General features: G+C 35.3%; 1 protein-coding gene across 4 annotated transcripts in view; it reads left to right on the top strand.

Annotated features, from left to right (window-relative positions):
• IFIH1 (interferon induced with helicase C domain 1) overlaps positions 1–13,498 on the top strand; it is a 52,920-nt gene that overhangs the window by 18,698 nt on the left and 20,724 nt on the right. For all 4 annotated transcript variants that reach the window (XM_025852483.2, XM_025852460.2, XM_025852468.2 and 1 more), the window contains 2 exons: positions 6,806–6,910; positions 12,271–12,491. In XM_025852483.2, coding sequence (XP_025708268.1) covers positions 6,806–6,910; positions 12,271–12,491 — 326 coding nt within the window. The remainder of the gene's footprint in view (positions 1–6,805; positions 6,911–12,270; positions 12,492–13,498) is intronic.

Raw genomic sequence — 13,498 nt, forward strand, 5'->3', positions numbered from 1 at the left:
CTATGAGCAAGGGTGTAGGTGTAGGAAGATTCAAAATATATTTAGGGTGGGGGGTGTCCATAAGGGGGGCTCTGCATGTGTGGGAGCAGGGCTTTTAAGGAAAGTCTCTGTACTTACACTCAATTTTGCTGTGAACCTGAAACTGCTCTGAAAAATAAAATCTATACAAGATGAATCCAACTGTAATAAACACATCAAAATCCAACTGTAGTAAACACAGCAAAATGATACAAAAATGCAGGGGAACAGTTTGATTAGAGGGGAGCATTTTTGGGGGTCAGTGGTAGGAGAGAAGACTTCTCAGATCGATGAGTTAATGGGCTTCTCTGTGGTTTTTACAAATGATTTCTCTAAGGAAAAAAATACTCTTAACAATTATGAAATACTAGCACAATGTGCACCAGATCATTTCAGATGATGTTCGTAGGAGAGTCCTTCATCGGAGGACTGTGTACCCTGGGGAGCTGGAGCTGGCTGCCACTAGCTTGCCAGAGCCAGACGCACCCATTTCTTCCCAGCTCCACTCTGTGACATCACGCTGGTAGCTTGAAATCAGCCCTGGCAGGAATATTTACACCATGGAAATTAGTAGACACTTTGAAATCATGGGGGTTTTTTTTGTTTGTTTTTACCTCAAAGAGCCAACCGTTGAGTATTTACCAGGACACCCTTAAATGTGTCTCTTCCCATACTCTCCTCAGGCTTGCTTAAGCCTGCCTAACTTGAATAGCTCTTCCTGAGGGGTGCTTACCAGCCAAAGAAGTTTCCAGTTGGTCTTCTATCTTGCCGTCACTAAACCTTGCTAGCGCCAAGACTCACTTCCCATGCGGTCATCTGGCTTTTCACTCATAGCTGATTTACTCTAAGACTTTTGGTCTCTGTTACTGACTGGGTCACTCTAGTGAGTATGGTTATTATCCCCACAACCCTGTATTCTAATAACTATCTTTATAGATGGAGATCCAAGTCCAAAGGCTAAAGGGTATACATGATACAATTTAAGCCAACACTATTACTTACACACAATTCAAATTTAATTCTGACTGAAACATTTCAGCAGTATAAATTCTATAAACAGGAGCAAGGAGCTCCATGGATAGCCATGTGGGCCTGTGGCTCTAGGAGAGTTTTTTCTCTTTGGGGAACTCATTTCCTAGAAGCTTGGATCCAGGAGAGAATATGCAAGGTGGGTGGAGGTGGCTTCTCTCCATTCTGCGGGAACACATGTTCCCTGGCACGGAGAGCAGAATCTGACAGACCAAAATGTGAGCGTGTGTGTGTGTGTGCGCGCACACGCACAAATCCATATACATAGAGCTGAAAATAAAAGTCATCTATTTCCTCTCAAAAAAGATTAAGGATAAGTTATTTCAAAAGAAAAGGAGTGTTTGAGTGTTAGGATACTTTGCATTTTAGAAAAAAAAAAAGACAAGAGGTCTTAGCAATGTGTCTGATCCAATTATAGGAGCCCACAGAAAAGCACAGAAAGATTCAAAGGAACCCACAGAGGGAGAAGAGTCCAAAATAACTTTATTGGTGGTCTTGAAGAGCTTGGCTACTATATCTCAATGAGACATTAGAGGAGGAAGGGAAAAGAAAAAGAAAGAGGGTGATAAAGATGCGTCTTAGTCCCAAATGTACTCATCACAAAAAGCCTGCTTTTTCCATATGGACAATACCCAACTGTTGTTCATTTTTAAGTATCAATAAGAGCTATCAAAAAAGGACCCTAAAAAAGAAAGAAGGAAAAAAAAGAAAGAGAGAGAGAGAGAGAGAAAGGGTGTTATTAGTGGTACAAAAGCAAGCATGCTTAGGAAGCCCGTGCAATCTTTGTGGGAGTGCCCATAAGTGTACCTGTGCTCGGATCTTTAGGGTAGTCTCCCGCATTCCAGGCTGCGGGGATTACGAAGCCAGGCAAAGGGTAATAGCTAAATAGGTGAAGCTAAAATGCATCACAAGGTCAGAAATAGAATAAACATGAAAGTACGGTGACAAGTGAAATTAGACTATTTGCAGACCTTGTAAGCACTACCTCTCATGTGAATGAGATCTGCAGGTGCCCTTCTTTCTCAATGTGCGTAGAAGCCCTGGCCCCTTGCACTGCTTCCTGCTCTAAAGCAAAACCACTTTTCAGCAAAGAGAATGTATGACAGCCTGAGGCAAGGGGTGAAAAAGAAGAAATATTCTGTGGAGTGGGAAATACATCTAGGTTGAAAATAGGGGGGACATTACCTGGCAGGGATAGAAGTAAGAACCAATTTGTATTTTACTTAAGGAAGCTTAGCCCTTAGGTTGAATAAACGATGTACTTACCAACTAATTGTTACAATAGCATCTTCCAGCAGAGGGCATACTTTACATTGAAATAGATCTAAAAAGGCCTTCAACCAAGAGGTTTTTTTCATTTGAATTTTTTTAACTTCAATATTTTTGGTTTCTAAATGGTTTAAAAATATTCTAAAGTATTTAAAGTCTAGAAGATGTTAAATGTGAAATTTCTCAGATTCCAGTTAATATTTCTGCCTTATTAGTAAAATATTCAGTTGTGATTGCAAAATGAGGCATTTTTTCCCGCAGCTTATGGACTGGTCTTAGACACTTACTATCATTGTACACAGAGCTGTTCTTTTTTTGTGCTGTTTACAAAATTATTACAGAAAATCCTATCTTTTAATTGGATGAGTATCATTTTCTTTCATTCCAAAAGAGTTTGATATAAATAACTGCTTTTTTTTTTAACAGTTAGAAATTACCAGCATTTTCTAATCTGTTTTGTAGCCAGCTTTGATATTTTCCCTAGAGGAAATGACACCTATATAAAAGTTAACTAAACTTATTATATAATATAACTCCAATATTCAAAGACCATTTAAGTAGCAACTTCATGAGAATTTAAGATTTGTTTCTCTTCATGATTCATTTCCTTTATCTAACGGAATCATTCTCAAGATAAATGAGAAAGTAGAAACTGCTATCTATATTAAAAAAAAATTTTAAGAAAAAAAAGGTTAAGTCATTTGTTAGCAGTGGCTGAGCTCAGATCTGGAGACCGATCTGCTTGACTCCATAGCACAATGTTCTTTTCATGGCAACACCCTGCCTCCAAGTGACTACTCTATTTTATCTGATCTATTTTAAAATCATAGACATGACTTTCTTCATCAGGACATAAGTCCAGATTGACATACTGTGAAAAGTGCAAAGAACAAAACAAAATAATCCTATATAAATCAGTGGCAGGAATTCTTGACTTATAAACTCAATAGCCTGGTTTAATTTTGGCATCACATAATCACTTGATCTGACTTTATGTGTGTGTGTGTTTGTGTGATTTTTAAAACATGACTTCTTTAAGTGAATGCAGGAAGAAAATCTCTGGGGAAGACATTCTTAATGTTATGGGAGATTCAATATATTTTCTTTTATTATTAAAGTTATTTCCTTTAGTATTTCTCTTTCTATGAAATAAAAAAATTATATCAAATGCATAAGAATTCGCTGCCTAGGAAACAAAATTATTTTTGTGTTGAGAAAGTGGAGATTTTATATATCCTCAAAATGACAAAGAAATAGACCTCTATATATTCACTTTCATTTTCATAATTATCTCTAGCAGAATTATTCCAATTAATTTTGTTTAACAAGGATGGAAGTGTTCCTCCTTTTATCTGCGTGCAGAAAAGTAAATTTCAAAATTTGTGTGGATATTTAAATACAAAGTAAACGAAAGTCTATTGATGAAATCAGAAATGTTAGCAAAATAAGACAATCTCTCTACTTCCCCCCCAACCCCCTTGGGAAGATAAACCGTTTCAAGATTGATAGAAAATTTGACATTACAATGAAAATGTCCATATGCTTGAAAACAACAACAATAACCAACTTTCATTTCACTTAACACTTGGCTATAGGATTGTTTGCTTGTTTATAAATCTTCGCACAAATCATCAAAAAACACTGGAATACCAGGCTTGGATTCAGAAAATGGTGACTTCTTGCTCGGCCCCATTCTAGCTGTGTGATCAGGATAGATCATTTAACTTCTCTGGGCCCCACTGTGTCATCTGTAAAACTAAGATGATAATGGATCTACCACATAGGATGTTGAGGTTTAAAGTGTAATTTACATCTGTGAAGGCACCGAGCTCAGTGTCTTCCTGACACATTGCAAATTTGTTTGTAAGATCAAAATAATCCATGTAATACACTTAATAATACCCAGTTTTTGGTAGCAACTTTCTTTAATATTTATAAATTAATCATGCACATTGCACTAAACAACTCCCCCAAACTTACATATGTTAAAGCAAAGCTTGGGGAAAACCTTGACTTTACATATATACAAAGTACTTTTAAGATTGTTGTTTAACTGCTAGCTATTAGAAAATGAAATGAAAATCAAGTATAATTTCCATTTGTATTACACTTAGTGGGAAACGTAAAGAATCAGGGTTAGAGTTTAGATAATACTTATTAGTATTTTTTAGTATTTTTGGTATTACCTTTAGTTCTCATACCATATTTAAAACAACAAATGAAAAGCATGTCAAAATTTACTTTTTTGCTTCGGAAATCTTAGTCTATATTTCTAGATCTAGAATTATCCTTGCAATGACATTTTCCCCATCTCATTTTACACCTTGCCTTTTCCTTATAAATCATATTCTCTTTTCATCAGTACATCTGCCCAAAACACTCTTCTGCTTGACAGTTCTACCCCACACTCGCCTCTAAGCTTCTAACAAGGCATTCCTCTGGGAATTGCAAAGTGCCATATTTAAAATCTCTCAGTGAGATATACAGGTCTTCCCTTGTGATCATAAGGGATTCCTCAAATCTGAGTTTGAGAGCTAATCTACGACAACTGGTAGGCACAGTATTTTCACATTAGTATATTTATTTTGTGCTAATATACTTAAACAGTGTGTGTGTCCATTGAGAATTTTTCTACAAATTTCTTATCAGCTTTCTTTTAACTTTTAAGAAAGATGTCTTACATATTTGATTGGCATCGGCTGTAATGCCATTATATTTCCCGCTGACTAAGTTTATTCAAGTTGGAAGGGAGATGTCACAGATGTCTCAGATGCTCAGGGAGTACTAGTCAGCAATAAAAAGGAACAAGTTGCTGATATAAACAATGTGGATGCATCTCAAATGTCTTATGCTAAGTTGAAGAAGTCAAACAGAGGTTACTTACTGTGTGAATCCAGTTACGAGATGTTCTGGAGAAGGCCAGACTGTAGGGACAGAAACTAAATCAGGGACTGCTAGGGGGCAGCAGGAGAGAAATGACAGCAAAGGAGCCGGAGGGGACTTCTGAGGTGATAGAAAAATCTTGCTTGTGATGGTGGTTGCCAAACTGTATACATTGTCAGGCTCATCAAACTAAACCTACCTAAAAGAACAACCTAAAAATAGTGATTATAAAGATATATAAAGAGATAAATTATACCTCAATGAACCAACTAAAAAAATAATAATAATAACCGGTTAAGGAAAAAGAAGATACTTGTAGTTTTGAGGAGTTGTATGCTGTCTCTCTCCAGAGAAGTTTTATTGAAAATATACTTTGTGTGTTTTTCGACCATTTCTATTTCTAGCCCTGAATGTGTGACACTCGGACTAGTTTTAAGTAGCTAAAGGCTACTTTAATGCAATTTATTTAGTGCATTTGGGAGCTTTAGCACGAAGTGATAATTATGTAACAAGTATAAATATGAAATGTTATTAATTGTAAAAACATTATTTAACGGAACTCGTGCCCTAATAATACCCCAACTCCTTGATTTTTATTTCATTTTCCAATCATGAGCAATTGAGCTACAGTGCTAAGACCTGATTGTACCTAAGATTACTTGATGGTTATCAAATTCTGGGAGGCGAATTGTAACAGCCCCACTTTAACTAATGGCAAGCCAGGCTCACAGGAACCTCAACAGCAAATTTCTTAAGTCCTGATTCCAGAGCCGACGTTTGTTGCTATCTTTTATTTACTTTTACCAGTTTAGCAATAGTTCTGATCCTTGTGGGTAAGATTGCATAAGTCCTTGGCAATAAACTGTAAAGAGGGAAGTCTTCCCTAGAGGGGGAAAAAAAAGATTTTCAAAAGGAACTGATACTGAGTACTGAAAACCAGACATCAGGATTAACAAATTAAGGGAATGCTCTTGCCGTTCATCCTAACTGTAACTTTTTGATGGAAGCTTAGTTTAATTGTAGCAAAGGAAAACATTTATTTCCAACCTCACATAAGCTTCCAGTACAACTGCAATGCTAGGCTTTAATGAGATTCTTTTTGAGCAAATTCTTTTTGAGATTTTTAAAGTTATGTTTATCACTGAACTGTTATTTTCATAACTGATTAACAGAACCATGTACTTTATTAATTTTTTATACTTTATTAATTCCCTACCAGATTATGTTAAAATAACTCAGTGGTTACTATATAATACTTTGTGTTTCAATGCCATTATCAAGCGTAGATTTTCTTTTCTTGGGCAAAATTTCCATGTGGGGGGACAACAAAAGTGATAAATGTTTACAAGTTTGTATTTACTCTCATATCGGACATGCGGTAAAGTAGGTACATGCGTTTGATTCACTACCCAGCAGCTGCTCATCCATAGTGGGGTTTTTAAATGTTGCTTTTGCCAGAAACTCTTACCTTTTCTTCATAATCATCTGGGTGTGCCTTTTCCACTTGCACTGAACTGTATGTACTGTGTGCTGTAGAGGTGTGCAGTTAAAATACGTTTATTCTCAGAAATATTTTAAAAATATTTTAAAATGTTTTCCTTTGCAGAATCAGACACAAGTTTGGCAGAAGGAAGTGTCAGCTGCTTAGATGAAAGTCTTGGACATAACAGCAACATGGGCAGTGATTCAGGCACCATGGGAAGTGATTCAGGTACTGCCTAACTGTTGTGTAAACCTTAAAAACTGTGAAATAAGACGCCATATAGTGGAAAGCATGGGGGCTGTTCGTACCCTCCCTAATGGATTTATGCAATTAAAGCAATTCTTTTCTACAGTTGAAGTCATTTTGGAACTTTGCCATTCACTTTCTTTAAAAGTATAACTTATAAAAGTCTTAGACTCAAGCTCTCTCATTTTTGGTCCAGTCCTTATCTTTTTTGGTGTAGATAAGAATATGCATATGCCACATTCCATAGAGTCAGGTCATCTGTTTTCTTTATGCCCTCTGTTTCAGTTAAGTCGACTGCATTTAAGTCATGTATGCAGTTTGGTACGTGTGTTCCCGTACCCTACTTTTTTTTTTTTTAATCAAAATACATTTTAAATGAAAAAAATTAACATGGTCAGTAAGAAGATTGTGACTCTAGATTAACTGCAGGTAAGAAGAGTCCTTTTACTTTTTATTTTTTAAGTTTTATTTTAATTAAATTCAATTAATTAACATAGAACATATTATTAGTTTCAGAGGTAGAGTTTAGTGATTCATCAGTTGCATAGAACACCCAGTGCTCATTACATCACATGCCCTCCTTAATGCCCATCACCCAGTTAACAGGAGTCCTTTTAAAATTAAAAATTAAAAATTACACATGAAGTTAAAAGAATTTCAATTTGTCTAAATAGCCCTTGCATAGAAGTAGAGTTTCCAAAAAATATTTTTGTCACTAAATGAGGACTTTATTAGGTGTTTCCCAAATTACTCTATTAGTTGGATATCACACCAACAATAAATGAGAGCGCCTCTTCCCAGTCCCACACTTCAGCAATACTTCCTGTTCTCAGATTGCCTAAATTCTGTCAGTCTGGTCAATTTCCTATTGCTTCTTCCTGTTGTTTGAATGTGCAATTCCAATGATTACTACTGAACTAAAATGTTAACATTTTCTAAGAAGAGGTGATAGATCCTTGGGTATCTGTTGTAGACCTTTCCATATTTGTCTGTGCGTTTGAACTATTTCATAATTAGAATTAACAAATTATAAGCAAACAAAAAATGCTTTGCAATGTGGCCAGCTAAGAATCAGTAGGAAACTGGCAAATTAAGAAACACAAATTACTTTATTATTCATTTGTTCTCTGATTGAGTTGTAGAAAACACTTGGAAAATATTGTGTACGTCAGATTCCCCTGCATTGTCAGAAGAATTACAGAAATTTAGCTAGAAGAGTCCTTAAGGGACAAAATCATTTACATAAAAGAGGTGATCTGCCCTAAAAGCTTTCCAGGATTTTAAAGGGTTAATTCATTTTCTGTTTACTGCACTCAGTGTTTATTAAGTTATTGCCCTGTGCTTATTTCTGTGGGTTGTATTTGATTTTTCCATACTTGTTATACAGTTGTTAGATTTAATAATTAAAATTTCTATTAAATGTTTTTGATGTTAGAACTCAAAATATGCTCTAGCTAAATTTAAAGTCTTTATGGTTGTTTTAAGCTTCTGGACCTCATCCTAATTTTTGTTTGTCTAAGTAAGGGCTTTTCAACAATATTCATTCATTCAATAAATATTAAATGGGTATCCTCTATGTGCTGGGCATTTTGTCTATTTAACGCTGTTAGCAAATGTAACTATTTGCTGATTTTCAGTCCTCAATGTGGCATGAAAGACGTGATAAATCTGAACTCAACCTACTTTTAAAAAGCAAATACATTTTCAAAGGCAAATACATTTGAAGACAAACACATTTTCAGAGGACACCCACTGATGTTCTAGATGGGGTCAGTGCTTAGAAACAAAGAATTACTTTGCATAGCGGGTAGTAAAATTCTAAATTTATAAAATTATGAAATTCTTTTCCCTCAGGTACATGATATAGACTGAAGTAGAAATCAATGCAGAAAAAAGGATTAGATAAACTGCAAATTGGTAAACATATATTGAATTTCTGAAAAGCATTACAATGTTTGGGATAATATTTTAACTTTTGAAGTTGACATCAAAGGGACTCTATCCCATATGTCCTTTGTCCACCTTCAACAATTACATAGTGGGACATAAGGATCATGGATGTGACCCACTACCATAACACTATGTTCCTCTGTAGAAGTGTTACATCATAGTAAAACATATTAATGATGCTCTTAAAGTTTAAAAATTCTCATTATGCTATGGAAGGCTTTTTTGTTTTTCTGTCTCTCATTTTTAGAGAGATATACTGCATCTCACAAAGTGGCAATATATTTGGCAATACACATTGGCCTGATATGTAGAAAGTGTTTCCTTACTATTTTGAGGTAGTACCTATTAATATTTGTCCGGCTGGAATGGCGTATTTTTCCGTAGTTACATACTATAGGTAAAGGAATACTTTGTCGATTTCAAACACATGCAGTGACAGACCTTTTCTCTCCAAGAATAACTCAGCTGTCAAAATCAATGTGAGAATGAAATGTGCCACATGGTGTAGTTCCAATAAAATGTTATTATTTAAGTCCTATTGATTTTATTTTTTGACCACTTATATGGTATAGTATAATTTCCAGGTCTTCAATCAATATTTCTTGTGGAGGAAGGGCACAATGTTATTCAAAGCTTGTGCATATTTTAAATACCACATTCATTATTGCATTTAATTGATTTTGCTTTTTCAAAGCAAGCCAAAAAGAAACAAAAAAACAAACAAACAAAAACCCAAACATTTCTTTTATAAAGGAAATTGGCTCCTAGCTCATTGACACCAGCTCAGTTCTCTCCTTCTGGTGACAGAGAAGAGAAAATTCTCTTCTCGTTGCTTATGTGGATAAATTCTTCCATCCCTATGTCAGAGGATGTGATAAGGCAAGAATCAGGCTGAATATTTAGCACTCACCCAGCTCTTCTTTGGATGCTGTTCTCACAATGAATCCAACTCTCATTTTTTTTTTCCATGTTCACTCTGTGTGCTTCCCTTTCAAACTTGGGGCTACCTATCAAGTTTCCCGGACTTGACTCAAAAGTACAGATGCGAATTGAGCTATCTATCTAATAGCCAGACATTTTCGGTGGCAGCATTATAGTACTTTAGACTCTGAAGTCCTTGGACACAAGGACTATATTCCTGGGACTGCATGGCATGTAATAGGCACCCCGTAAATATTTGCTACAGAATGAACTAGTGGTACATGATGAGTTAAGTAGCAGAGAAACAACATGAGTTTGGCTCCAGAATCAAATTTTGAACATGAATGCCCTTTTAACATCTTAACTCATCTTACATGTATTAGTACAATAAATATCTAACATGCATAAGTGGTATAGATGTTTTACTCATTTGACTTCGTCTTAGATTACTTGGGGAAGAGACAGAAAATTGCTCTAAGTTTCCCTTTTTATTTTGTGTTACCCAAGGATATAGTAGTAAGCATGAAAAACAAAAAGGGAAACTGATTATTTAAAGAGGTACCTGCAACTATTGCGAGGGAAGCAGAATTTTATTATTTTTTTAAATCCATGCAAAAATATACCAAGAGTGAAATTAAAGGGAATTTGCTAATCTTTTTTTAAGGAATTTCCTAGATTAAATATCAATTTAGCAAAAGTAAATTCCTGGATCTTGGTATTAAACACAATTTAAAGTACATCTTCCTTTGCAAATATTCTTGCTTTTTTGGAAAAGTTAGGTAATCGATGCTGGGAATATAGGTGGAATATTAGGGTTTTGATCATCTAGAAAAGCCACTTAGCAGAGAAGTAAAGATATTCTTAAATAAATTTGAACCTTACATAAATATAATAGACGATGAATGATTATGATTGCTGTAGAGTTCAAAGCAAGCATGTAGGCAAACTTGTAAATGTATTTCTTTAAATGCTGGTGATCTTAAATGGGTTTTTCCTGAAAATCATATTAAATGAATCAGCAGATGATCCAAAGATAACTTAAATGCATTGCTTCTTTGTTTATTCATCTATACAGAAGGGAAATTTCCTGCCAGGTTAGTAGATGACTCTTACTAAGTGATATTTGGTGTGAATTTTCCTACCTGTGCAGATAGTACCTATCACAACAAGCTAAAACCCATTTAAATAGAATCATCCAATTGTTGAAATGGAACCATCAGCAACTTTTGTGAAGTTAATGGGATTTTGTTAGTTTAGTTTTATTGCAATCATCGATAAGAGAAGGAACACTTCATGTGTAATGAAGTACTAAGTGCTGTCATTTCATTTTTTCTTATGATTACAGAAAGCAAAAGATGGGCTTTTAAATTGATATAATATTTATTTTACTGCATTCCACATGATAGATTATGCATTTTTAGATTGTTTTCCCCTGGCCAATATAGATAAATATGATCACTTTTAAACAAAGTATGTTTAAACCAAGATGTGTTGTAACAATTTTATTCTAATGTTCAAAAAGTTAATACATGTTAGTACTTTATGAGAATTTTAACTTTAGAAATCTATGTTAATTGGAAATATTTTTAATATATCACACTCTGAGTTTCAGGAAAATATGAATACATGGAGAATACATATAAGGAAGTGATAAAGATCACAATTTAAAACTAAATGCCAAAATTAGTCACAAGTCAGTTTAAATCAACAAAATCATTTTTTATCTTTTAATGACAACATATCAGTTAAAGGCTTACATGGGAGGAGTTTTTCCCCTTCTCCCTAAATAGGGCTTCGTTTAATCTACCTACCTCACATGGCAAAAATAGGATTTTTGTTTTGTTTTGTTTTGCCATTTTAGATATTTGAGATAGGTAGGTAGGTAGATAGATAGATAGGCAGGCTTTTGGGTATTTGGTTGTCAGATAAAGTTTTTCAAATGAGGGAAAGTACCATTAGCTATAATATCTTCTTTGCAATGAAAAGTAAAGGGGAGTGGTGATACAGAACAATGACTCAGTCTTTCCCAGTTCCTCTTGATCCGTAGGTGGCAGGACTATAGAGAAACAAGTAGGGCGGAAGGGCTCAACAAAGAACTGGAAAGCCTGATGCATTAAGACTCATTCCTGCCAATCCTGTACAGCAGCCCTTCTTGCAGTTTCCCCTGGCTTTGCCCACTCTGTGAAAAGACTCTCCCATGCTGCCTCCCCTCCTGTCCTTCATCCTGTTAATTCACTCCCTCTGTACCTCTGCCCCCAGGCTACTTCCAGAATGGGGTGCCTGGGTCGACCCTGGAGATGCCAACAGAGAGCTGACACCCATATGGTACAGAAAATAGAAAAATGAGTTGGCTTGGACCACACATGAAAAGCAATTTAAATCACAAGAAGCCTATGCTGGGTTTTAGACTCACTAGCCTTAGTTATTTTATTGCCCGTTCCCTTATTTTTCTACCTTTTAATTTCCTTCAGATGAAGAGAATGTGGCAGAAAGAGCATCTCCTGAGCCAGAACTGCATGTCAGGCCTTACCAAATGGAAGTCGCCCAACCAGCCTTGGAGGGGAAAAATATCATTATATGCCTCCCTACAGGAAGTGGGAAAACCAGAGTGGCTGTTTACATTGCCAAGGATCACTTGGACAAAAAGAAAAAAGCATCTGAACCTGGAAAAGTTATAGTCCTTGTCAATAAGGTATTCAAATAGCACATAATACCACAGTGTTTATTTTCATTTTATTTTTCTGACGCATTTGTAAAATGACATATGTAACAATGGATCACGCAGACTTCATGTAATTAAGAGGAATGTCAAAATAAGTAATTTATTTTATTTTAAATCTTTGCTCTTACAGATGTATGTAATATTCAAGTTATTAGCTTTTAAAATGAATTTTTTCATAACACCAAAGCATAAATCAAAAAGCTGTTACTTATATGTAAAGAATAATACATTTACCCAGATATTCTTTAAGGTTAACTGGCACTAGTTTAGGTTATCATGTCCGTGAACATGAGTGACCTCAAAATATTACTAGAATCTAGTATCAGATATTGTCTTTTGGAGTCTCTTTAACTGTTGACCCTTAGTCAAAGGTGGCAAGCCCTCCTTACCAGAATATATATCATTTGTTTGAAGACAAAGAAAAAATTAAGTGACTATTTGGCTGATCTAAATCAAGTTAAAAAGGAAAATAGAGGGACGCCTGGGTGGCTCAGTAGGTTAAGTGTCTGCCTTCAGCTCAGGTCTTGATCCCAGGGTCCTGGGATAGAGCCCCGCATTGGGCTCCCTGCTCAGCGGGGAGCCTGCTTCTCCCTCTGTCTGCCGTCTCCCCCTGCTTGTGCTCTCTCTCTCTGACAAATAAATAAATAAAATACTTTTTTAAAAAAGGAAAATAGTTAACTAACTTTCAAGAATTATAGATAGATGTTACTTGAAATGCAACTGAGGTTTTCCTCTAATAATTTACAGTTTGGGGTATTTAAAGAACAATCTTCATAAACAGGTTTAAGTCTTCTCTTCATTGTAAAACAAAATCTAGTTATTTGAGCTTTATTCAGATAAATGAGTTTGTTAATTTATAAATGTGTACATTGGGCAGATTAATCTTTACTTTTGTGGAGTAAAATTGAGTATACATTTCCATGGTCAGACATAGTCTTTTCTGTTACTTACAATAACTAGAGTTTCATCATTTCCTT

This window comes from Callorhinus ursinus, unplaced genomic scaffold (genome assembly GCF_003265705.2).
Source record: "Callorhinus ursinus isolate GAN/ISIS: 27379988/994484 unplaced genomic scaffold, GSC_fseal_2.0 scaffold2, whole genome shotgun sequence".
NCBI lineage: Eukaryota > Metazoa > Chordata > Mammalia > Carnivora > Otariidae > Callorhinus > Callorhinus ursinus.